Source organism: Oryza glaberrima, chromosome 7 (assembly GCF_000147395.1).
Source record: "Oryza glaberrima chromosome 7, OglaRS2, whole genome shotgun sequence".
Taxonomy (NCBI): Eukaryota; Viridiplantae; Streptophyta; class Magnoliopsida; order Poales; family Poaceae; genus Oryza; species Oryza glaberrima.
This window is the reverse complement of record NC_068332.1, coordinates 1,228,106-1,253,715: the sequence shown is the minus strand read 5'-3', so window position 1 is coordinate 1,253,715 and position 25,610 is coordinate 1,228,106. Positions and strand designations below refer to the sequence as shown.

The following is a 25,610-nucleotide window of genomic DNA, read 5'->3' as shown; positions in this document are numbered from 1 at the left end:
ATGCATGTTCAGAACAGTGTTAAGATAGTGCTACTATGTGATCATGGAGGACTGTGATGTTATTTCAGATAATGAAATTTATCCCAACCTTTACTTCAAAGAAACTATATCCAATTATTATATATGTAGGTGAATGACAAAATTAACTACTCCTACTTGATTAACAACAAGAAAACTACTTATAACCCTAGGTATCCCCCACCGGATCTCCTTGTATGCTGATGATGTGGTCGCATTCCTCCGTCGGGTTGAAGGGGAGCTCGCTACAGCACAAGGGATCCTGACTCTCTTTGGTGAGGCCTCTGGTCTTCGCACCAACTACGCCAAGTGTTCCGCAATCCCGATTAGCTGCTCGGAGGAAGAGGTCGTAGTGCTCGGTGACTCTCTCCCTTGCCCGGTTGAGGAGTTCCGGTGCAAATATTTGGGGTTGCCTCTTTCCATCAGCAAGCTGCGCCGCGAGGACCTTCAGCCTCTGGTCGATAAAATTGCTCAGCGACTGCTGCTTTGGAGATCTGATTGGTTGCAGCCAGCTGGGCGCCTGGCGCTCGTCAAAGCTGTGCTGAGTGCGATCCCGATCTATCTGCTCATTGCAATCGCCCCCCCGAAATGGGTGCTGAAGGCTATCGACAAGATCCGGCGCGGTTTCCTTTGGTGTGGTCGTGCAAATGCATTGGGCGACCACTGTAGGCTAGCTTGGTCTCGTGTCTGCGCACCATTGGAATATGGGGGACTATGCATCCACAACCTGAAGCTCATGGGGATTGCACTTCGTGCCAGGTGGCTATGGGCTCAGCGTGCCTCCCAGTCCTTGTCCTGGCAGGGGCTGCAAGTCCCGTGTTCCAGGAAAGAGCGCGAGTTTGCGGTTGCTTCCATGACTTGCGTGCTCGGTGATGGCAAATCGATTCTCTTCTGGGAGGACAGATGGCTGCAGGGTTCGAGTCTTCACTCTTGGGCACCGGATCTCTACAGTTACATCCCGGTGCGTGTCCGCCAGAAACTCTCGATCACTGATGCGTTGGCCAACAACCGATGGATCCGCGACCTTCGTGGCTCCTTGGGTGTTTAGGCAATCCTGCAATACCTGCAGGTTTGTGTAGGATCGAATCACAAGAACTAAGCCAACCAGAGGGGGGTGAATGGTTGGTATACCCAAAAACCAAAAACTTTTAGCGGAAATAAAAGTTACCCTCGAAATCGATGGATCGCGGTCTGACCGAAGTAGATGCACCGGTCTGACCGCCTGGATATCGTCGGTGAAAGTGCATCTAGGCCCCTAATGATTTTGGTGATTAATTACAATGCGATTAGAGAGGACTAACATTTTTATTTAAGCAAATGTGAAGGTTGTTATGTCCTCAATGAGTTAGCGTAATGCATATCCCGCCGAATACATTGATGTGATGTGATGCGGCAAATGAGCAAATGGCATTTTGTACGTTTTCGTTTTTCTTGAGTTAATAGGAAAGCCGCACTATTAAGAGGGATGATGCATTTACATACGAGGAGTGATCAAAGTGCTCAAAATCTTTTTTTTAAAAAAAAAAGTGTTTCTCCTCAGTTTGGTGTGTTCTGGATTTTTTCGGAGTTTTCCGAAACTCATTTTCGGACTTTCCGAAAACACACAGAACCAGTTTTTCGCTTCTGGAAATTTTCGGATATGTCCGAAAGTGATTTTCGGACTTTCCGAAAAAGACTGTGAAGGCAAAAGTGGTTCTGTATATTTTCGGACTTGTCCGAAACTAATTTTCGGATTTTCCGAAATTCTTCAGTAGAGTCATTTTCGCTTATGTATATTTTCGTACTTGTCCGAAAGTTATTTTCGGACTTTTCCGAAAACATCTAGAACGATGTTGTTGGTACTGGAAATTTTCGGACTTGTCCGAAAAGTTTTCGGAATGTCCGAAAAATCCTTCGTTGACTTTGCTGTTGGTGCTGGGCTGGAATTTTCGGACATGTCCGAAAATCTTTCGGAATATCCGAAAATCTCAATTATTGTGCATAACGGGCAGAATCTGGGCTGTGGCTATAAATAGCCCCCTCCCCTCACTTGTGAGGGCTGCTGGTTCCATTCCAATCATTTGTGCCCTTGGCTTGCTCTCTCTCTCTAGCACTTTTGAGCCTTGCTTTCTTGTTTCCCCTCTCACCCGTGTTCGATTTGGATTTGGTGTGAGTGTGAGAGTTGTGGATTCAAGTTTGTGTGAGTTCTTGTTGTTGACTTCGTGAAGATTTGTGAGCACTTGCATCATCTCCGGGAGTTCTTTGTTTCATTTGTTACTCTTGGAGGTTGAGGACTCCTAGGCGGCTAGGTGTCGCTCCCGAGCCACCGATCTACTTGTGGTTGGCCGGGAGAAGTTTGTGAAGGTCGGATCTCACCTCCGAAAGGGAAGAGATACCCTTAGTGGAAGGAGGAGTGCTTAGTGCAACCTCTTGAGGAAAGGGTTAGCTAAGACCCGACTCTTAGTGAGCTCCTCAACGGAGAGTAGAATCCCCTCAAGGATTCGAACTTCGGGAACAATCTCGTGAGCTTCATCTTTGGTGACTTTACTTCCTCCCTCTCCACTAGCTTTGCTTGTTTGAGCCGCTATAGGTCTAGTTGCTGTTTGTGCTAGCATATTCTTGTTGTAGGCAACTAGATCTAGGATTTACTTTGCTGTTTGTGCTGACTCCGAAAATTTTCGGATATATCCGAAAATTTCGGAAATATCCGATAATTACTACTTCCGCTTTTTAGTTGATTTTTGAATTAGCCTATTCACCCCCCCTCTAGGCCTAATTGACACTTTCAGTCGGTCTGACCGAGGTAGTAACACCGGTCGAACCACCGAGATCAATCGCCAGCTCCTGTAGCCGCCGCCGGTCTGACCGTCTCTCCTCCGTCGGTCTGACCACCGCCTGCCGCCGGTCTGACCGCCGGTATGTCGCCGGTTAGACTGCCGAACCCGAAGAAACACAAATCGAAGAACTCTTAAAGTAGATGACAATTTTATTGCTTCTCTCTGTGTTTACAAAGTGCAACAACAGCACTCCTTACAGAAATCTCGACTAAACTCGAAACCCTAGCTAAACTAGCAACTCAATTGCTCTCTAAAGCGATACCGAAAAGCGATACCGGGAAGCCTCACGCTCCCCTCTATATTTATACATGAAAAACCCTCCTACTCAGAGTAGACGTAGGACTCTTATTCACAATAGGACTCAAACCTTAATTTCCAAACTCACCAAAACCGGAATCCAATCCACATAGAATCCCAGCCGTATAGCAAATCTCAGCGCCGTCAACCGAGCCGGACTCGGTCTCCTACGCTCGTCCCAGCTAACTCGCTCCTGCGGCTTGTCCTCCCAGGCCGAGCCAACCAGCAAGCAGCAAGCTGCACATGTACAGCACCGTACAGGCAACACACACACATGCATGCAACGGCATGCATATGCACCACGCTACAGTACCACGAGTACTGTAGCAACCAAATACTCCAAATATTATCACTCAATTTCCTTCGCGAACACCGACGCTTGCACGCACAACTCGTGAAGCCCGTTGCGAAGATCTCTCCCACACGATGTCCATCCACCGTATGCCATCTCGTATCCAACTTCGTCACCCGGTATCCTTGACCGTCTGGACCTCAACTCCTCCCTGAGTTTAGTCCCGATCCCCACCATTGACCGAAGTTGACCTTCAAGAATCCTGACTCTAGTCACCTTCTCACATGATATCCCGACCGCACTAGACCTCTGCTCCTTCCTGAGCATAGTCCCGGTCATCACCATTGACCAAGAGTGACCTCAAGTCACCTGCAAACAATCAGACAAAACAACCGTTTCTGGGCACAAATATCACAACCTGACCCACATTAGTCACACGCAATCACACCAACATTCATATAAACTCTCAAACTGATTCATTGATTAAATCATCTGCATAGCCAATTATTCATCACAAATATTAATCATGACAATGATTTCACAGTTTGGTCGATGGTGTGGTCAACAATTCTCTTGGAGGGCCAGCCTGATTCCTTCATTTGGAGGTGGGAAAACTCGGGGTCGTATTCCACCCGCTCGGCCTACCTTGCCCTCTTCTCAGGAAGGATTCTATTCCAGCATCTACCTATCTGGCACTCTCTCGCCCCTCCTCGATGTCACTACTTCCTGTGGTTGGTCGCTCATCGCCGTTGCTGGACGGCTGACCGCTTGGAGAAGCGTGGCTTGCCGCACCTTACCTGTTGTGTCTTTTGTGACCAGCAGGATGAGACAATTGATCACATTCTAATTGGGTGCCCCAAGTCCCTCCAGTTGTAGTGGATCGTCCTCTCGAGCCTCGGGCTCCCACAATGCTTTCCCTCTGGCGATGTTTCCTTCCACGAGTGGCACTGCTCCTGCCGACTCAAAGTTCGGAGGGTGCATCGTCGTGGATTCGACACTATCGTGACCCTTGGCGCGTGGTCCATTTGGAAGGAACGGAACAACCGCGTGTTCAACAACTGTTCTCGACCCTGGTCCAAGGTGGTCGTAGGCATAGTGCAAGAGGCCGCCCTTTGGCATCTTGCCCATCCCCTATCGCCAACGCCTCCTTCTTAACGTGCTAGGTCGTTTGGTCGTCCCATTGTAATGTGCTAGGTCGTTTGGTCGTCCCATTGTAATCGCGAGAATATGCTTAAGTCCTTGTTTTCCTCCTTTTCCCTTCTTTTCTTCCCAAACCCCCCTTCTTTTCTTTGTTTTGCCTTTTGTGTACATTTTATTTCTCTTGATACAAAAGTGTGCAATCCTTTTGCGTATTAAAAAAAAACTACTTATAACACTAGCCTAAAGATAAGAGATAACACAAACTTCTGTCTATGGTTGATGAGAATATACATAACCGTTGTTCCACTCGGTGGACTTTATGTTATAAATAACTGTATTTCCTTAGAAATTGTTGCTTTCTGATACAAGAACTTTGTAGTAATTATTCAGCAAAAGGAGAGTAGCAATTAGTGATGCACTGGTACGTGCATACCTGCAGCAACACGCCTCACTCTTTTGGCAATTATCTCACCGACCACGCTGTAACTCTGTAACTTGCAACAAAACTGACGACAAATTTCACATCCGTGAGCCACCGACCTCACCTGTGCCGGCCGCAGATTAAGAACCAACAAAACAGGGATTAGTCATGACATAAAACACTCACACACCACTATCTATTGGCCGTTGCTATGCTATCCATTGTTAAAATTCAGAATTAGCTTTCACTATCCATTAATACATTTTTTTTTAAAAAAAGAAGAGCTCCCAATAATTTCACATTATGCTTTCTTCTACTATCCATTAGTATTTTTCTATTTTAAAAAAAAGATCTCCTAATAGTTTCACATTATGCTTTAACAAATCAACTTTCTCATGCTTAAATGATGCACATTTGGTGAGTGACATCGTTTGGCATAATAACTGATTATAAGCCGTAAAGCTTATTAGCGACAAAAAATAATTTATGGATAAATATTCATATATGTGTTTTGGGAGCGTATCCTATGCACACAGGTCCTCGCGTGTACACACCGTGTACACCAACTAAAAATTATCACAAAAAATTCTAGGAAAACTCATACATGTACTTTCAATAGTATTACATCTACATGCAAAGTCGCATCTTCAAATTCATTCTACATAGAGAATAACAAAAAAAGATAAAATTCTGATAAAATTGCAACCTTTAAAACTGTCAGATTTTTTGTTTTTTTTTACGGCTAAAATATAATGAATTTGACGTTAAGATTTTAACCCTAGGTGTAATACAATTGAAAGTATGTGTATGATTTTTTCTAGATTTTTTGGTGACATTTGTTAGTTGGTGTGCACGTGTGTACACGTGAGGGCATGTGTGCATAGGATATGTTGTCATGTGTTTTTATGTGACTTAATAGTCAATATTGAAAAATAAACTAAGATAAAAACATCAAAATTAGCTCTAAAAATAAGATTTAAAATTCAAATTTTGTATACAGCTAATAAGCCGAAGAGCAAATTAAGGTCATGTACTACTGTCCTGACACTTGAAGTTTTTAAATCTCACCATGCAACCCTCGCCCGCTAATATTGAAGCATGTCTCATCTTTTGGTGAAAAGATGATTGAAAAAATTGGGCCTTTTTCCCTCACATTGTTCCTTCTTTTTGCCTTTTTTACAAAATTTTCTTTTCTGTCTGCCTTGTGGGTATATGTATTGAAACTCTTCTTTTTTCACTTTCTCCCTTTAAGCCTCTTGATCCCTTTTGGCTTTTGTTGCATGGGCCATTCATTTTGATTTTTTTTCTCCTCTTGGTGTTTTTTTTTTCTCATGTGTCTCTGTGAGACAGTGTGTGCACAAGAAAAAAGTTTGGGCGCACGTATCATTGGCCTTTTCTGCTTTTACGTGCATGCATGCACACTGTAGGGTGCACGATTCTCGGTGAGACCTATATATGCTAATGCTAATAGTACTAGTTAAGATTCACTTAGGCTTCCTAATTGTAGGGTTAATTACAGTGGTTATTTCGAGGCCCTTGAAGCATGCTGCTAATTGTACGGATTGAGAGACCAAAAGTTCTTGCTAAGCATAAGAGCATGTATAATGGTCTTTATTAGCGGTCTCTCTTTATTGTCATGCAAGCATATTTGGTGACGTAGAAGAGAGAGAAAAAAGGAAAGAGAAAGATGTTTGTTACGCATGACAACGGCATAGGGTCGACTCTTAGTATTTATTAGGAAATTTTTTTGTTGCATTGAGTCTAATAAAGGAAAGACGACTAGTAAGAAAGTATTTTGGTACATTAATGGTTAGAGACCGTATTGTCTTAACTATTGTAGCGTGATAGCCTCTAATTAACCTAGAGACCATACCGGTCTCTACATTTGTACTTGCCCTAAGACCAATGTCGTTTAATTGTTTTGCTACCATTAGTATTGGAAGTATTTCCGATTAATGGAATATTGTTGTCATGACTCATGGTAACTAAGACATGGTCAGTTTGTGGTTACTGTGTTAAATTATGTTTTTTTACACGGGTTAAAATCGTTAAAATGGAGTATAACTCCCTATTTGTAATTTCGGCGTAAATTTCCGTGTTCCAAATGGAGTGCTAAACTCCTAATAGAACTTCAGTGAGGATTTGCCGCTGGTTTCCAACTCTTTGAGCGAGTATTGGGGAGACGCATTCGCAGTTGTGTATTTGTAGTGACGTGTGTATACGCGTCTTCAGTGTAATTGAAACAAATAAAATAACCAAACTCATCCACAACAACTGCCACTGCCACTGCAACTGCAATGTGGAGAAAAGCTATCAGCCAAAGCCATCCCCTTTTCATGTGTTCTATAGAAGATACTTAAGAAGGGCTTTCATTTGGGATGGTAATTACGTTACTATTAGCTAGCAACTTGGTTGTATGGCATTAGTGTGGACTTTGATAGAAGACATTGGATTCGCCCGTCATTTGACTTCGAAGTAAACAAGAAGAAAAATGGTGCAAAAACCTAGAAGGAGACCTTGGGAAGACTAAAAATTTGCACACTTGAACGCAGTTGCACTTAGATAAGATCAAGCTTATCAAACATAGTGTGCAGAGAACCACAGAGGAATCTTCTTTTGCTTATAGTAAACAAATATTTTCAGTTTTTGGAGTTTGGACATAGATTGGTTAAATCTGAGCTGATCCATTTAAAGTTGTATTACTTCTTTGGCTATATTTTCAGATCAGTAAATATTTTCCTTTTTGGTCCTTCACCTCAAGATATTTTTCTTTAATTAAGAGTCACCTGAAGAATTAAGGATTGTTTAGCATCTGACCCCAAGTTTATGAAACAGAATTAGGTATAGCCCTTCAGTTTAGGTATCAAACCTCAGATCTGAACAAGATCCATGTGTGATTTGACGATGTAAATTTATAATTCTACAGATTCCAAGCCTCGTCTGTCTGAGGGCATATGTCCGGCTGTTTTCCTGTCTGTCGATCTTGTTATCTTCTTGTGGTTGGCTGGCAAATAAATATTTCTTTCGCATCATCTTATAATCATTAGAACAGTTAAAGGACACTGGTGATGCTAATGGACATAAACCGGTAACATGAATGATAACTCGAATTGTTGTTCCATTCTGTCGATCTGAATTCTAATATATACTATTATATTATAAATATTCCCACTCCCTTCTCCAGAAATTGTATATTATGGTCCTTGGGTTATATATTTGTTGAAAAATTAGATATGCTGAGATTTCGCAGGACATAAACACTTGGGTTATATGTTTGGTTGTAAATTGATTGAGATTATTACTGAATCTAGTACTACTACTATACAGTCAGACAAGTGGAATTAACCTTGCTATATTAAAAACTTAATTTAGGTTCAGGTAAGTCCAGGCCAACCAGCCAAACATAGCCGAAATTATTTGTCCTACTTAGCCCATGCATGTCTGAAAGTGAAATGCAAATTGAGAGCCCCACAAACTCAACCAAATGAGACATGCAGAGACAACATTCCACAACAAGGATTATTCTTGTGACAAGCAAGAAGGTCCCTTAGGGCAGAGGACAAGTACTTAGTTGTATTGGGGCTTTCTTTTGAGAAGAGAAGAGGAGAGAAAGCTTAGTGAGTGAGGTGAGCACTAGTGGTTTCTAGTCCAAAACAAGAGGAAGCACCCAACAGGGCAAGGCTTGTTTTCCTTGGGGCACAGCTACATTGCCCCCTTTATCCCCACTTTCATCACTTTTGAGGCTACCCCCTGCACCTTTTCTTCCATTCTTTTAGTTTTATGCACCTGAAGAAGGTTTAAACATTCTTTGGACAAAACATGGTTTTGTCTTTAATGACTGATTTCTCTTAAGTAGTGTTGGCCTACTACCATTTTCATATTATTGTGTCTTTATTTAACAGTTCTAGATGGACTCCTTCACCAATAAGGCAAAAAAGAAATATTTTGAATAAATAAATGAATAAAATGTAAAAAAAATATATTTGGATTCATAGTTTTAAATTCATATATTAAATCCACCAAAGTTCAGAAGACATTTTTTGGCACTTGTTTTGCTCTTGATGTAAACATACAGTACTACATTGAAATTGTGAACGTTTTTTTAACAAAAAAGAGAGAATAGTGCAAAAATCTTGAAGCTATATGAGGTGGTTAGGTTACTTAAATGCCACAGTCAAAGACCTAGTACTCATACTCAAGCCCTGCATTCATATCCTACTCTTGTTCTCTTGTCCATCAATGTCACAAAGTTTTCAATGTGAAAGGGAAATGAAATAATACTGGAATATGAATGAAATTCTACTTCTGTTTGTCACATCCGCAAACCTACCAGTGAAAATTTGTACAACAAGTACCAGAATTAATCATAGGCAAGAGTTTAATATGCTATACTTTATCAATGTTCTTGCCTTTATTTTCCATAGCTTCATGTCACCATGTGACCATTTAGTCCTGCTCACTATTTTGAAGTTGAAATCTTGATTAGTTTGGTAGGAAAAGAGAGATGATCCGCGTCCCTAATTCTATCGTTTGCGTTGTCATTTGTCAGAAAGCATTGGCTCCATTAGGGAAGAGGAGACAACAATCTTCCACTAACCTAATTGTTATATCTGTGCTCCACTGTACCTGAAACTATTGTTATGTCCAGGTCAGGAGCAGTGATTAAAAATAACAGCACACAATTAACCAAGCACAAGTTTAAAAAGTGCAACCTTTTTCCCTAGTTTTCCATAGCTGCGTAACAAAAACTACTAGTATTAAGAGCCTGCATTGCATGGCAGGAGTAAAATTTTCTGACCAAGGCAAAAAGGTGCAGTAGTTAATATGGTATCATCTACTACTATTACTGTACCATCTACTACTCACAACAAGGAAGCAAAGGCAAAAGCTTATGTTCTTTTAATTAGGTGTCATGGTCAATGCCTTTTTGCAGGCTAACACACTACACTATAACAAGCCAGTTGTGGATGCTGTTTTGGGGGGTTTCTGTAACTGAAGATGCAGTTAAAGAGGCCTTTTTTCCCTTTGCAAAATGTCTACCTAGCCTAACACTTTGACCTGGAGAGGAGGAGTTGGTGGTGGTAGATAGATGGCACATTGGCAGTGGTGGCTGTGTACAGTTGCAAGGCTTCTTGGATTTTAGTGTGGCTTCTGCTCTCTGAATCCACCATTCTGCTCACCTGCATCACTGGGAGCTCTCTCTTCTTCCCTTCTTCTCTCTCTTAAACTCTCCTCAAAGTTTTGAGCAAGCTGGGAATAATTGTGTAAGTTATTCTTGTGTTCTTCCTGAATGCTTCTCTCCACTTGGTTTCTGGGCTTTTCTTGATCAGTTGTTTCTTACTGCCATGGTTTGGTTTTCCATGTTGGTTTCAGTTCTTGATTGGTTCCAGAAGGTGTTCTTTTGAAGAACAGAGATGGAGATACTGGAGAAGAAAGGGCGTAAATCCTTGCCCAAAGCAATGAAGCCCTCCAATACCACAGCAAAGCACAATCGTTCAAAGAGGTTGGACATATGAACTTGCTTCTGAAAGTTTCTCGCTTTTTTGTTGTTGTTATCTTACCAACAATAAATGTTAATCAAGAAAATTTTATGGTTCTTGTAATGTCAGTGATTTGGAGGATAAGAATGCTAAAGATGCGTTGTGTTCTTCACTGAAAGCATGCAATCAACCTAAGCTGGTAGGTTCTTGTGTTTATTGCAAGATTCCTTCTGTTACTTGTTGCTGTAAATTTGAGCCATTTCTGAGGTTTTCTATTATTTTTCCCCAGCCTGGTAGAAACTCAAACCCTCATCTGAAGAGTGAAACCAAGAAGGGAATTCAGCCATCCAGGAGTGAGGCACAAAACTCCTTGAGAAAAGAGGCAAGGACAAGAAAAAATTTACTGTTCTTCATTGAACCTATCCATTATTATTGGTTGTTGTACTCACATCAAGAACAGTTCACTCCAGGACTTCCAATGTTGACCTGCCTGTACTTATCTCTCTGAAAAAACCAAATCCTAAGTCAAGTCTTTGCAAGGACATTTGGTTAATCTCCATCTTAATTTTTTTACTGAATTTTTTTCTGATGCAGATTCTGCAGCTGGAGAGTCACCTCAAGGATCAGCAGGTGGTGCGCGGCGCACTGGAGAAAGCACTGGGCCCTGATCCTGATCATCCTGCTCCTGTCAATCTCTCGCTCGAGAGCCCAATGCTACAGGTGAAATCATTACCTGTGTTTACTATCTCCCATTCTCTTTTAGCTTGATCCATCCAGCCATGAACAGCATGTTCATCGGATCATGGTGATGTTTCAGGTTCAACCTGCGAACGAGCTGATTAGGGAGGTCGCGACATTGGAGCTAGAGATCAAGCACCTGGAGCAGTATCTCCTGACACTGTACAGGAAAGCATTTGATCAGCAGCAGCAGCAAGCAGCGACAGTGGCGTGTTCAGATGCGGCGAGGCTGTCGGTGAGCTCGCGGTGCTCGCAGCTTCTGGAGGAGACGCCCAAGGCGAAGGCGGCGGCGGCGGCGGCTCCAGGCAGGAGAGGCGGCGATGCGATCCATTACAGCTGCCCGCCGGCGCCGGTGAGCAAGAGGTGGAATAATGGCGGCGGCTCGGCGGACGACTGCTCGCCGTCGACGTGCCCGAGGAAGACGACGGATTCGTCCGACCAGTACCATGGCCTCCGCAGCCAGTCCGCGCTGTCGTTCCGGGGAGTGTGTTCGTCCAGGATCTCGCCGTCCGAGGACAGCCTCGCGAGGGCTCTTCGCTCCTGCCACTCTCAGCCTTTCTCATTCTTGGAGGTGATTCCTTTTTCTCTCTTCTTAGGATGCAATGAAAATTTCTCAGATTGCTCTTGTTAGATTACTGCATTTCTTTCAGAAATCAACTTTACAGAGTGTTCAGAAGTTTTTTTTTTTTTACACAAGAAAATATCAGCAGGAACTTCACTGACTGTTCAGTCTGTAAGAATTTCTTTGATAATTCATGAAATTTGCTCAGATTGCACTTGTTTGATTGCTGCATTTCTTTCAGCAACTAATTTTACAGCTTATTGTTCAGAAGTACTAAGATTAACAAAAGTATTAGCAGAAACTTCACTGAAACTGAATGTGTAAAACTAGCATTCAGTATTAGCACTGAATTTTGTTACATTGTAAGATCCTGAATTCTGATATTAACTGACAGTGCTTGTGTTCATGAGCAGGAAGGATGCCGTGAAATTTGCTTAGATTGCACTTGTTAGATTATTATTACTGCATTTATTTCAGAAATTAACTTCACTGATTGTTTAGTCTGCAAACATTTTTTTTAAAGAAATTCTGCAAGAAATTATCTTGATAATTCTAGGATGCCATGGGATTCAGATTGCACTTATTAGATTACTGCATTTCTTTCAGAAACTAATTTTACAGTCTAGTGTTCAGAAGTACTAAGATTAACAAAAGTATTAGCAGAAACTTCACTGAAACTGAATATGTGAGACTAGTGTTCAGTATTAGCACTGTAACATTTTAAGAATCTGAATTCTGCTATTAACTGACAGTGTTTGTGTTCATAAGCAGGAAGGAGAAGCAGCACCATCAGGAGTGGTAAGCTTAGCTGACTATCTGGGGACAAATGTAGCTGATCATATCCCTGAAACTCCAAACAACCTCTCTGAGGAGATGGTCAGGTGCATGGCAGGGGTGTACTGCAAGCTTGCTGATCCTCCTCTGGTGCACCACCGCGCATCGTCGTCTCCGGCATCATCATTCTCCTCAACCAGTGTGGTTTCCCCACAGTATCTTGGGGACATGTGGAGCCCCAATTGCAGGAAAGAAGCAACTCTCGACTCCCGGTTGATCAACCCGTTTCGCGTCGAGGGGCAGAAAGAGTTCAGTGGACCGTACAACACCATGGTTGAAGTTCCATCGATTTCCCGTGATCGTCGAAGATTAAGAGAAGTAGAAGATTTGCTCCAAACTTACAAGTGAGTGGTTCTTGAAAATGGTTCACGTTGCTTTTTTACTCTCAATCCTCAAGTGGGTTCAGTACTCTGAACTGTGATATCTGTAGTACTATACACTTATAATTAGCATTGGTTCTTCAGGTTAATTTTGTATCGGTTGGAGACCATTGATCTGAGAAGAATGACAAATGATGAAAAGATTGCTTTCTGGATCAACATACACAACGCATTGTTGATGCATGTAATGTTCCTTCTCATTTCAAATTATGCACAGTGAATTGTAACTGCTACTGTTCTGCCTACTCATTCTCTGAAGTCTGAATATAATGACAATTGGCACTAACTTCCACAGGCATATCTCAAGTATGGCATCCCACAGAACCATCTGAAGAAGACATCACTTCTTGTCAAGGTAAAGTGGGACCTCACTCCTGGCAGAATCATCAAAATGGCCTCGAGAACAAGTAAAAGTTTTTTTTCCTTCTTGATCTTGTTCTGAGACTGTCTCGAAATGCTTCCTTCAGGCTGAATGCAAGATTGCCGGGAGAACCATCAATGCAGCAGTCATCCAGGGGTTGGTTCTTGGATGTAGCACTCACTGTCCAGGACAGGTATGTGTGTGTGGACATCATTTGGTCAAGAACCTAGTGAAGAACAGAATGTTCCTACATAGTACTTGATGAGATGTTTAAACACAAATATTTAACCTGAATTTTTGTTGATCCTTTTAACGCAAGCAGTGGCTGAGGACTTTGCTTCACCCAAGGATCAAAAGCAAAGCGAGCAAAGCAGGAGGGGAATGGCAAGCCTTTGCCATCCATCAATCGGAGCCTCTTTTGCGCTTTGCGCTTTGTTCAGGAAGCCATTCCGATCCGGCGGTAAAAAAAAGAACACACCATCCCATCTCTTAATTTTTTCACCTGACAGAAACAGTAACCAAGCTAGGCATGCCATTTCCTGAACACTCTAAATCTGAACTTCTGAACTTCTGAACATGAACACAATCCTAGTAGAGTACAGTACGCATGTTTCTCAAAGTGTTAAAGCTATCCATGCAAAGCAAATCCTGACATGACACAATCATGAAAGAAACTTGACAAGTAGTATATCTCCTCTCTTTTCTTTCTCATTTCTTCACCTCGATATGAGCTACCTACCTTAATTACCTAGCAGCTGCTGCTGCTGGAAACTTGTACCATGGAATGTTTCAGCAGCAGCAGCACTGCATCCACTGCACTTTGTTCATCATCATTTCTGCATCGAAGTAAGCATACTCCACTACAGTAGTAGAAGAGGAATTCATGATTGGTGATGTGTGTTCATGGCGATGGCAGGTGAGGGTGCTGAGCCCGAAGCGGCTGTCGCAGCAGCTGGAGGCGGCGAGGGAGGAGTACATCCGGGCGACGGTCGGGGTGAGGAAGGAGCAGCGGGTGACGCTGCCGAAGCTGGTGGACTCGTACGCCAGGGACGCGAGGCTGTCGCCGGAGAGGCTCGTCGACGCCGTGCAGAGGTGCCTGCCGGAGAGCCTGAGGGCGGCGGTGCAGCGGTGCCGCCAGAGCAGGCCGGCGAGCAAGGTCGTCGAGTGGGCCCCCTACCGCCACAGCTTCCGCTACCTGCTCGCCAGGGACCTCGCCTTCCCCCACCTCACCTAGCTCACCGATCTTGGCGTCCGCCATGAATGGCTTGGCTTGAGCTGTGTCAAGCTGAGTCTGAGTGAGTGAGATTAGAAGAAGATGATTAGTTCATGTGTTGATAGATTTGGTTCTAGGATGTTACACCTAATTATCTAGGATTGTGTTTGTGTGTGGGGGGGAGAGAGATTAATTGAGCTGTGCAGAGTGTGATCTGTGCGCTTGTAAAGATAAAATTCTTTTTTATTTTTGTAGATACAGAGAGGAAAAAAAATAGAGGAAAGTTGAGACCAAGTGTCAGTTCAGTTCAGTTCAGTTCAAATCTTTAATCTGAAACTGAAAGAGAAACATAAGTATCGTTTAGTTCAGTTCCAGTTCCAGACACAGTTCAGAAATTCAGATTTGAATATGCAAATCAAAGTCGCCCCCTTTCGTTTCAATTTCCTTCTACGATCTGTGCGGGTTTCGTGGTCACCGCCACATCCAATAACATGACATGCAGATCCTCTGCAGAATTGCTGAAACAGTAAGCAATGGATAATATGAGGGTCCGGATCCACACAATAGGTTTGAGTTCTTTGGGTTGTGTTTCAAGTGGCCAACTCATCTTCGTTTTTCTCGTGCACGCTTTTCAAACTAGCAGATACTTAATTAATCATGCACCAAGCAAAGAATCATATTAATACATTTTTTTAAAAAAATAGCATATACTTAATTAATCATGCACTAATAAGTCACTCTATTTTATATGCGAGAGTAATTAGCTTCCAACGATAAGCAAAGAACCCAGCCTTTAGTGGATAGGACCTTTTTGTGACTAAAATGAAAAATACAGGGACTGAAGCTTAGGGTGATCTAAAACTCTAAACTTTCCATCACATCACATCGCATAAAAACTTTTCTACTCACATAAACTTTTAACTTTTTTTCCAAACTACCAACTTTCCCCAAATTTCGAAACTAAACACAGCCTTAAAAATCCAAGAGAGGGATGATAATGAAAATGTTATGTTCCGATGGACCAGATCGCAAAGCAGCCCATCACGAGCGTATCAGATCGAACGGCCAGCATCGACTCGGGGCCCACCTGCAGGCGGATGTGTCATGCAAAGCTTCGGATTCGGATACGCCCTCGGCCTCCTCACCACCACAGCCACGAGGAGGAGAAGACGACGCGCCGCCGCCACAGCTCGCGTCGCGTCTGCGCTCTCCTAGCGCCGTGCGGGGGTTTAGCTAGGGTTTTCCGCTTGCGGCGGCGGCGGCCATGGAAGGGGAGGAGATTGGCCTCGTCCTCGCCCGCGCCTCCGACCTCCGCTCCAGGATCTCCGCCTGCGTCGCCGCGGCCGGAGCCAGGGAGCCGCCGGAGGGCGAGGGCGAGGGCGGGGAGGCGGTGAAGCGGCTGTGCGATGGGGAGGAGGAGGAGGAGGAGGAGGAGGAGGTGGAGAGCCTGGTCGGTATCAGCAACGCGCTCGAGTCGCTCGAGCGGCAGCTCGCCTCTCTGCAGGTCATTCTCATCTCATATCTATTCTTGGTGTTTCGTTCCATGTGTAAATATGCTAATCCTCATTTTCTAGTAGAGATTGAGGCTTGCATTGAAGATTGTGGGTTAGTAATTTTGTACTGCATTATTACTTTTCATTATATAATATACTCCGAATGATGCAAATCTATAATAATCGCATAGTAGAAGGTTTCTGAGAGGGGAAAAGATAGATAGGTATCAATGCCATACTTGCAAATAAGGGCATTTTGAAGTTTGAAATGATTAAAAACAAATGATATTATCATAGGAACAGGGTATGACTGGAGTGACTGTGCAAGGTGTGCAGAGCGAACGAAGTTGCTGTCCATTAGTTAAGCTCATATACCAAACCTGCCATTTCTTAGCTAGGAATTTCTCTGCTTTCGGGGGAGAAGGGTGCTTCTGGTAAGAGGTGTGATGAGTTGTTGGGATGCAGATTTTCACTTTTAGTTATAACCAAATGGCCAAATTTAACTGTAAAACTTGTGAATCCTGTTTACTTGCTTTGCTGCACTAGGTTGGTATTTAACTATTTAAGATGCATCCCTTACTATTGCTTGTGTTAGTGAATTTCCTAAGAACTAGGATTGGCTTCCATTGAATTATCCCCATGAGTTTGTTTAGTTCTGTTATTTATTTCCATCTGAGTTTAAGTTTAAATAAGTCTTCTTCTATCACATTGAATTGTTAGGACTTGAATGTGTTCTATTACAATCTAGATTGCCATTTTCCATTGCTAAATATTTTGCTTTCTACTTCCTCTGTTTCACAATGTAAGTCATTCTAGCATTTCCCATATTCATATTGATGTTAATGAATCTAGATAGATATATATGTCTGGATTCATTAACATCAATATGAATGTGGGAAATGCTAGAATGACTTATATTGTGAAACGGAGGGAGTACATACTAAATGCCTGAACAACTTGCTGCCACTCCCAGGACCTCCAACACCAACAAAGATATGAACGAGAGACCATTTTGAGCCAGATTGATCGCAGCCGAGGATGTCTTCTTAACAAGCTCAAAGAATACAAGGGGCAGGACTGTGAAGTAATACATGAGGCTGCTTCTTTTGCTGGTGAAAAAATTGAACATGATGATGGTCTCATGCTACCTCCGTACTCAAATCATGTCACCAATTCGTTTGTTCTTGATGATCTGTATCCTCCAAGTTACTTGGCCAAGTTAAAGTGTATGCACAACGGATTGGGTTCTGGTGGGACTAACCAAGATGTTACAAAGACAAACAGGCTGGAGAACAGGAATGGTAGCATGCCAAACGGCAATTTACAAGGAGGAATTAGATCTTTTGTTGGATGGCTTGCTAAAACTGCAGTAATGGTTGTAGGTGCTGTATCTATCATGAAGGCTGCTGGTTACGAGCCAGTGATAGGAAGACACAGCATAAAATTGGATATGGCAGGTTTGTTCAGTAAGGAGGCAACCAGTGGAAAAGATCAGGCTACTGTCCAATGCCCTCCTGGTAAAGTAATGGTTCTCGAAGATGGCAGGGCTCACTGTGTTGTGAAGGAAAGAGTCGAGATACCTTTCGACACCAACCTCGCCTCTCCAAATGCAAGCTATGGGTTAGGCTGAAATTGGGCTTTTGTCAATATTAGGATTTAGCTAGTCTTTGAGGCCCTTTATATGATCTTCTGTAGAATGTGCCGAGCACACTTGTCTAAAGATTGAAGCCTATGTATTATATCTATCTATGATCGTCCATGTCTTGCTAATTGCCCTCGTTGGTGAACTCCATCAGTATGCTGCTCAGTTAATACCAGTATTATGTCATCAGCAGTTTGGTTTCATGTGTTGTGTATGTTGTCTCTTGTATTGGTGATGCGGTGGAGGGATAGATGGCGATTTTACTCTCTCCGTCTCAAAAATTGAGGAATTTTGGTTAGAGGGTGGCATATTCTATGAGCATGTTCAGATTCTAGGATGTGTGTCATTCAACCAAATCTTTTATATTTTAGGATAGGACGAAGGGAGTATGTTAGTACCTGTCATTGTATGTCTATGTCAGGTCCTGAAGGCACGGCATATTGAGGCTCGAAAAGGGCCAACCTCTGCCTTCGAAGCTGTGCAACAAGAATCTGAATCCAGCACAAAATTTCTCACCAGGAGGAAACAAGGTAGTAGTACATGTTTCTGACGATCCTTTCGAGGAATCTCATCTCTTCGCTGTCATGTGTCGTAGTAGAATCGCTGTGTGAAGCACAGGAAATTAAGCTGTTTGCTGCCAATGGAATGAAGCTGCGTATTACAGTACTTACATACAAACTCTGGTGCGCATATGCTAGCTGCAGAACAGCAATGGCAGTTCTTTTTTTCTGAACTTGGTTAATTTTTATTTCCAAATAACTTATTCCATTTCCAAGTGAAGGAACTAAGCTAGATGGATGAACGAGTTTCCATCAAGTTACAGCACAGTTGACAGGATCGATCGAGTTATACATTGTTTTGAACAGCAGGTAAAAACTCGTGTTGCTTTGCCTATAACCTTAAGCATGTGGACTTGCGAAGCACTAGTAATTAAACCGATGTCCAATGGATTAGTGAGTAGAGAGTATATGGGCCTGGCTAAGTAGCATAGGTAGATTTAGAACATGGGCCGGCGAGCGCACCTGATGGATGGATGGGGAATTCCATGGATGCTCGCTAGCGATCTAGGCTGGGACTCTATACGTGCATGCCTAATTGGGAGTAAGCTAGTAATAAATACTATCTCCGTCCGACAATATAATGAATGGTTATATAGAGAAAATCTCTTATATTCTCGGATAGAGGTAGTAGCAGATTAATTTTCATACAAAATTAAAAAATAATCATAAATTTAGATTGTATCACTAAAAATCTATAAATTCGAAGCATAAAAATTTCTCTAATCCATACATGAAAAATGCCATTTAAGCACTGTAGTGGCCAAAAAAAATCAGTAGCAATCATTAAGCGCTATAGCGACCGCTAAGTTTCTATATATCATGTTTAATCTGTCGCCTCTATAATATTCTTATTGTGATTGCTATGAACACTATTTATTGGGAGCAGTGAGAAACCGTGAGAAATAAACCACTTGACATAAAAATTAAAGCGGGTTGCTGCATCGTCTGTTCGCCGCACCCTAGCTAAGCTAAACCATTGATGCCACGACCGATGTAGCCTTCAATTCAGGCGCGGGCAGCATCGATCGTGTGATGTCCACCGCAAACACGAAAGAAATTAAGAGATCTATAGCAATGTTGGGAGTGATATATAGGCAGCATGCACGCCATTGACCTGCTGATCGATCAGATCCCATATCCGTGCAATGCAACAACTTGCAAAAGTGGCCGTGGTTCACACTTTCACACACCACAAGGCCGGCCGGCCGTCCGTCGGTTCACATCCCCGTGTGCCTTTGCACGCGCCTACTCGTTTCGTTCCATAAAAGTCCAAATGTAAAACTGAAGAAGATACTATAATATAATACAAATATACAACAAATCTAAACTTCATCTTAATTTTAAGTTGGTTTTTCTTTTACGGAAAAAAGAACCAGACGAGACATGCTCGCTCAGCTGTAATTACAGGGTCGCTTTTGCGTGACCTCACCACTGACGTTACCGCTGTATAGTACCAGCAACAGGTAGCCGCGTTAAAGCAAGAATAATAATAAAGTCAACTGCTTACTATCTATCAGCTCACTCATATAGTGGTTAACTCTTCACTATAAATATATGGTCCACCTGTCTATCTCACATATTTTCTTGGTTTCTATGCCTAAGCCAGCTGTAAACTTACAGCCTGCTTCTCATCTCTCCCCTCTCCTCTCTCATCCAACTCAGCATTCAGTCTTCTTATAGCCCTCTATTATACTTGACCTCACCACTGACGTTACCGCTGTACCAGCAACAGGTAGCCGCGTTAGAGCAAGGATAATAATAAAGCCAACTGCTTACTTATAGCCTATCTATCAACTCACTCATATAGTGGTTAACTCTTCACTATAAATATATGGTCCACATGTCTGTCTCACAGATTTTTTTGGTTCCTGTACCTAAGGCGGCTGTAAACTTACAGCCCGTTTCTCATCTCTCCCCTCTTCTCTCTCATCCACCTCAGCATTCAGTCTTCTTATAGCCCTTTATTATACTTGCTCTTGCACGGTACAAATCGCGCGCCTCCTGGCTAGTAGCTACGACTCCATAGCTGCAGCCTGCAGCCTTGCTGTAATAGCCAGCAGCAGAGCAACTATTCTACACAAAATCGAAGCTCGTTATAAGAAAAAACGGTTAATAACGAATGAAAAACAATTTACTTTCTCCGTCCCAAAATATAAATATTTTTAGCATTGTGTCAAGTCAAACATTTTTAACTTTAACTATTAATGGCAAAATATAAAAAAGATCAATCATGTAAAATTGATGTTACTAGATTTATCATTCAACAAACTATCATAACATGTAATATTTTTTATTTAAAATATCTTATTTTTATAGATGTTGTTGGTTAAAGTAACGTCTCGAAGACTGTATAGAAGTCCAAAAATATATTTTAGGATGGAAGGAGTATGATACAGTGTGTCTTAACGAGCCGTAACGATTTAAAAACCAACACTACCAGATAAACTTATAATTAAAAACATCAAAAATCAACTCTTCAAAACTTAAGTTTTAGAAATTAAATCTTAGTTGCGAGTGAATAAGCTGAAGAATCTGGCAAAGCTACCAATGCCCATCAAGCTGGACACCACACACTGTTCAACTCCAACACGAAAACGCCGGCCTTTTCATCTCCTGCTCTGCTTGCACACCGCTGTACTCAGCACGCGAATGAACCGTGTGGAGGAACCAAGACGCCGAAAATGTCGATCTTCGTGTGTACTTATATGGATTATTTGTCAGGCAAATGAAAGTGATCGGTCGTCAGATCGCGATGGTTTTTCACGTACTTTAATTGCTCCCTGAAAACGATCGGGAGATTAATTGATAGCTGCAGCGCGCTAATTAACCCTGCTCTGAAAACGAACGATTTGGACTAGACTAGATCCTCTGTGATCGATCGATTATCCCACCCAATTCAGCATTTACAATGCTCTTCTTTTGGCACATTTTTCCCCTCAAAATTAAGACGATACTACTCTTAATAATTAAAACATCACAAAAAGAGAAAAAAGTTGGACTCACTTTCTAGGTCCTTCCTTGGATGACTCGCTGGTTCCTCCAATTGATACTAAAAATATTACGTATACAATTACTAATTTGAAACACTTCCTGTTTCATCACAACTTTTGTCTCTACGTGTCCCGTCAATCTGTCATGATGCGCTGCCCTCAATTTTTGGAGTATTAGCTCAAACAAGACGACGAAATTGATCGTTGTTTAGTCAATTGTCTTGTAGCACTACAGGTTTCTTTGTTTGTTCAGCATACAAATTATTGGGTTTCAAAAAAAAAGCATACAAAGTGGAGTATTGCTAGGTACGGACCAGTATTTTGAGAGGTTGAGACAAACACGTGGAGAAATCAAGCGCCGGAGAATTTCTATTCACATTTTTTTTTCATCTCCATACTCTTTATGTTCAAACATCAACTCAAATCTATCACCAACAAAATTCCTACTACTACGAGTGCTAATTCTTCGAGAGGTAATTACTAGTAATTTGCAGTGCTAATCAATTTCCTCATCGATCGGCAGCATCTCAGCCGATGATATCCTCGTCCGTCCGATCGGGATCCGACGGCCGAGCAGCGCCGGGCCCACCAGCAGCATCAGAGGTTTTCCACTGTTCGCGTCCTTGCTGGCTGTTCCCATCGGAGTGGTTCGACATATTTTATCGAATCCAGCTCGCATTTGGAGATCGAATTGGGGGATTTGAATCCCCAAATTTGGTTTCGATCGATTCAGTTCAATTGTGTCGTCGTCTCGCTCACTCGGTGATCATGTCGAGTTCGGGAATGGCGGTGAGATCGGTAGCGAACTGCCTCCCCTTCCCGCCGCCGCGGCGCGCCGCCACCGGCCGCCGCTTCCCCGCCGCCGCCGCCGACGCATTGCTCTTGCAGTAATCAGACGCGTCGTACTCGTACTCCTCCTCCGGCGGCGCGAACACGAGCGGCGCCACGGACCCACGCCGCCGGCGGCCGCCGCCGCATCCGGATGTGGTGCTGCTGCTGCTGGCGGCAGCGAGCGCGGCGGATGCCTTGACGGCGAGCGCCGCGACCTCCTCGCGGCGCATCCCGCGCCTCCGCACCTCGCTCGGGAGCACGAAGTAGATCTGCCCGGGGCGGAGCTCCGCGGCGGCGGCAACGGCCGCGACGGGTCCCTCGAAGCCCATCTTGTCGGCGTCGCAGAGGAAGAAGCGCCGCCCCACATCCTCCTCCTCCCCCTCCGCCGCCGCGACATCCTCCAGCACCCGCGCCGCCGTCGCGGGGCGCGGGTACTCGCGCAGCTCGCCCGTCGGCAGCAGCACCATCGCCGTCGACGCCACCATCCCCGCCTCGGCCACCGCCGCCGCCACGCCGCTCGACAAGCAGAGCCCCATGCCGATGCGTTGGTAGTACAAGTAGTGTGAGGAGGTTGAGGAAGAAAGAGGAGGAGAGAGCAATGGAGATTGATGGGTGAGATGAGATGGCGATGGAGAGGTGGAGGGTGGAGGGGCGCGGCTTTATATACACGGGGGAGGAGGAAGACGAGGGGGTTTTGTCGTGTTGCTTGGAGAAGGGGAGCATGACAGCCTGGCGGTTTGCTGGTGGGGCCAGCGCGCGCGAGGAATCGGGGATTTTTTTTTCTTTTCCTTTTTTCCTTTTTTGTTTTTTTTACCGTTTTACTGCTACTGCTCCGGTGTGTAAATACGTGGTGGATACGAAGGTTGCGTGGGCGCCACGTAGCGTAGATGGCGGCGTGGCAGCAAAGGGTGCCAAACATAGAGAGCTTTAAATTACACTGAAAATAAGTAAATTCATTATACTTAATTTTATATATGCGTCGAGAATAACCGAGGTAGATTAGTTAGCGAATAATAACTGAGGTAGTTAACTTAGGTGAATAAAGGTAAATATAGCGGCAGTACTAATTATCCTCCAAATTAAGCAGCTGATAATTAAGATAGCGTGCAGTAAAAAGAGTGATGCATTTGGCACAAGACACTCCCAACTTTTATGCTTTGAAGATGGCTATACGTATGAAACGTGTGTATGCAGGAGCGGATCCATGCCTCGGATCATCCGGCCCATGCATGGTCCGAGTCCTAGGATTGAATGCACATTATGCAATACAAAATTTTACCATGTTCATTCAAGTTTAGCCTAAACTGTAATGGGTTGGCCGAGACCTTGGGTCAAGCTAGGCTGGATCCGTTCCCAAATCTATGTCCGACTCAACAAGTATATAGATATGGCTGTTGTTTTCGTAAACTCATATGAAGAGAAATTGAACGCATGAATTGGTGGATTAGACGAGGTCGGATACTAAATATATAAGGTATAGTTGTATGTGTAGTAGGACTCTTTATGTTTGAACTATTGCCCTATTTAGATTCCAACTTTTTTCTTTAAACTTTTAACTTTTCCGTCACGTCGAATTTTCCTACACAACAAACTTTCAACTTTTCCGTCACATTGTTTTAATTTTTTTTCAAACTTCAAATTTTAGCATGGAACTAAACACAGTCTATATGTGTTAAATAAAGTAATGGGAGATAAAGCCGCGCTAGCTAGCTAGCTTTTGTAAAAACGAAGGCGCCAGTATATTGCGGTGGTGCTATACATGCTACGTACTGCTATATATGCTACTTCCTCCGTTTTATATTATAAGACTTTTTAGGATTGTCAATATTCATATATATGTTAATGAATCTAGACATATATATGCCTAAATTAATTAACATTTATATGAATATAGACAATGCTAGAAAATTTTATAATCTGAAACGGAGGTAGCAGCTAGCTACTCGTCCGGCTTTACAAAAGAAACGTGGAAATACCATGGCACTTGCTTTGCTACTCCGTAGCTAGTTGACTCGTAAAGGATCAGCAGATCTCAAATCGTATCACGATCGATTTTTATTGGGGCAAGCAAGGTTCGTCGATGTCGTCATAGTACGTAGCAGTACGTACTACTACAAGTATGTGTATGCACAGTTGCACACTCTATAACTATAACTAGCTAGGGATAGTAGTTGACAAAAAATGGTGTCGACACATATACATACTCCCTCCATTCTAAAATATTTAACGTCGTTGACTTTTTTAAAATGTTTGGTTGTTTGTCTTATTTAAAAAATTTAAGTAATTATTAATTCTTTTCCTATCGCTTGATTTATTGGTAAATATACTTTTATGCATACATATAGTTTTACACATTTCACAAAAGTTTTTGATAAGACGAACGGTCAAACATGTTTAAAAAAGTCAACAGCGTCAAACATTTAGGGAAGAAGGGAGTATATATATAGTGGGAAATGGAAAAAAAGAAAAACAGTGGGCACAACAAATTGCGCGATACAAAAGTATAAACACGAAAACCGTACGTGTGTCAATAGAGCCTAACGAGCTAGTACCAAATTAATGGGGAGAGCTAAGCTAGCAGATAGATAGCCAAATTGGAGGCCAGGCAGGACATTCATCAATGTCGATCGATCATATCGTACATGGTTTTGCAGAAAATCGTTGGCGTTGAAGCTAGCTATAAGCTAGCTACGTACTGTACGTACATACCCTTAGCCAAAAGGTGACCTGAAAGCACCATAGGTATACGTAGTTCGTGCTTGCAGCTGGTGTGGTTTGTTTCCTCGGGAGCAGAAGTCACTAGACGATGCAGCTAGCTAGTTGAGAAAACCAGGTCAATCTATCTCTATCGATTCATGGTTCTTTGGTTCAACCACGGTCGAAGCGATGAACCAGACAAATCAATAATATTATATTTTACTAGTTTTTATGAGTTTTAAAAGGTGCAAATCAAATGTATTTTATTTTTTAGCAGAAGAAATAAACCTATATGAATATCTTTGAGTGCACATGTACTGCCTTGTCTTTTTTAATAAATGACACCATTAACTTTTTGACACATATTTAACAATTAGCTTTATTAAAAAAATGTAAATTTGGTTTATTTTATTATGAGTTTTTCTAGTATGATTTATATCTTATACCTTTGCACAACATTTCATATAATACATATGATAAAATATGTGTTTAAAAGTTAATTAATAACATTATCTATTTAAATCTGGTCCAGTTTTTTCAACCATATATGGATCCGAGTGGGGACAAGACAACGACGGTGAAGCAAATTGTGTGCATGCATCTAAATATGACATGGCGCACCAATATAATCCATGCATGCACCAAAGTGGGTACTCCTATCAAACACGTCCCAAGGGTGCATGCCGCATGCACGAGATCTAACTATGCGATGGAGCCATGGAGGGGACGACGGCCCTGAGACGGACGCGTGGCGGTGCGCATGTGGACCTTGAGATGCAGGGTCACGTGGCTGCCCCCGTGGCCCCCGCCCTCCACGCTGGCACCTGATCGATATATCAGTGTCT

At 42.8% G+C, this 25,610-nt stretch overlaps 3 protein-coding genes across 3 annotated transcripts; 2 read left to right on the top strand and 1 right to left on the bottom strand.

The window, feature by feature from the left end:
- The first annotated feature begins 9,955 nt into the window (after positions 1 to 9,955).
- On the top strand, positions 9,956 to 14,573 carry LOC127778295 (uncharacterized). The gene is made up of 12 exons (XM_052304875.1): positions 9,956 to 10,248; positions 10,358 to 10,487; positions 10,594 to 10,663; positions 10,754 to 10,846; positions 11,059 to 11,184; positions 11,282 to 11,773; positions 12,536 to 12,942; positions 13,063 to 13,162; positions 13,274 to 13,333; positions 13,446 to 13,532; positions 13,662 to 13,799; positions 14,256 to 14,573. The coding sequence occupies exons 2-12, from the start codon at positions 10,399 to 10,401 to the stop codon at positions 14,571 to 14,573; spliced, it is 1,980 nt and encodes a 659-aa protein (XP_052160835.1). The 5' UTR covers positions 9,956 to 10,248; positions 10,358 to 10,398.
- Positions 14,574 to 15,697: 1,124 nt separating this feature from the next.
- LOC127778399 (plastid division protein PDV2) lies at positions 15,698 to 17,890 on the top strand. The gene is made up of 2 exons (XM_052304994.1): positions 15,698 to 16,056; positions 17,019 to 17,890. The coding sequence occupies exons 1-2, from the start codon at positions 15,817 to 15,819 to the stop codon at positions 17,673 to 17,675; spliced, it is 897 nt and encodes a 298-aa protein (XP_052160954.1). The 5' UTR covers positions 15,698 to 15,816; the 3' UTR covers positions 17,676 to 17,890.
- A 3,547-nt stretch (positions 17,891 to 21,437) lies between these two features.
- Positions 21,438 to 22,683, bottom strand: LOC127779991 (uncharacterized). The gene has a single exon (XM_052306934.1). The coding sequence runs from the start codon at positions 22,602 to 22,604 to the stop codon at positions 21,993 to 21,995; it is 612 nt and encodes a 203-aa protein (XP_052162894.1). The 5' UTR covers positions 22,605 to 22,683; the 3' UTR covers positions 21,438 to 21,992.
- Between the last annotated feature and the right edge of the window lie 2,927 nt (positions 22,684 to 25,610).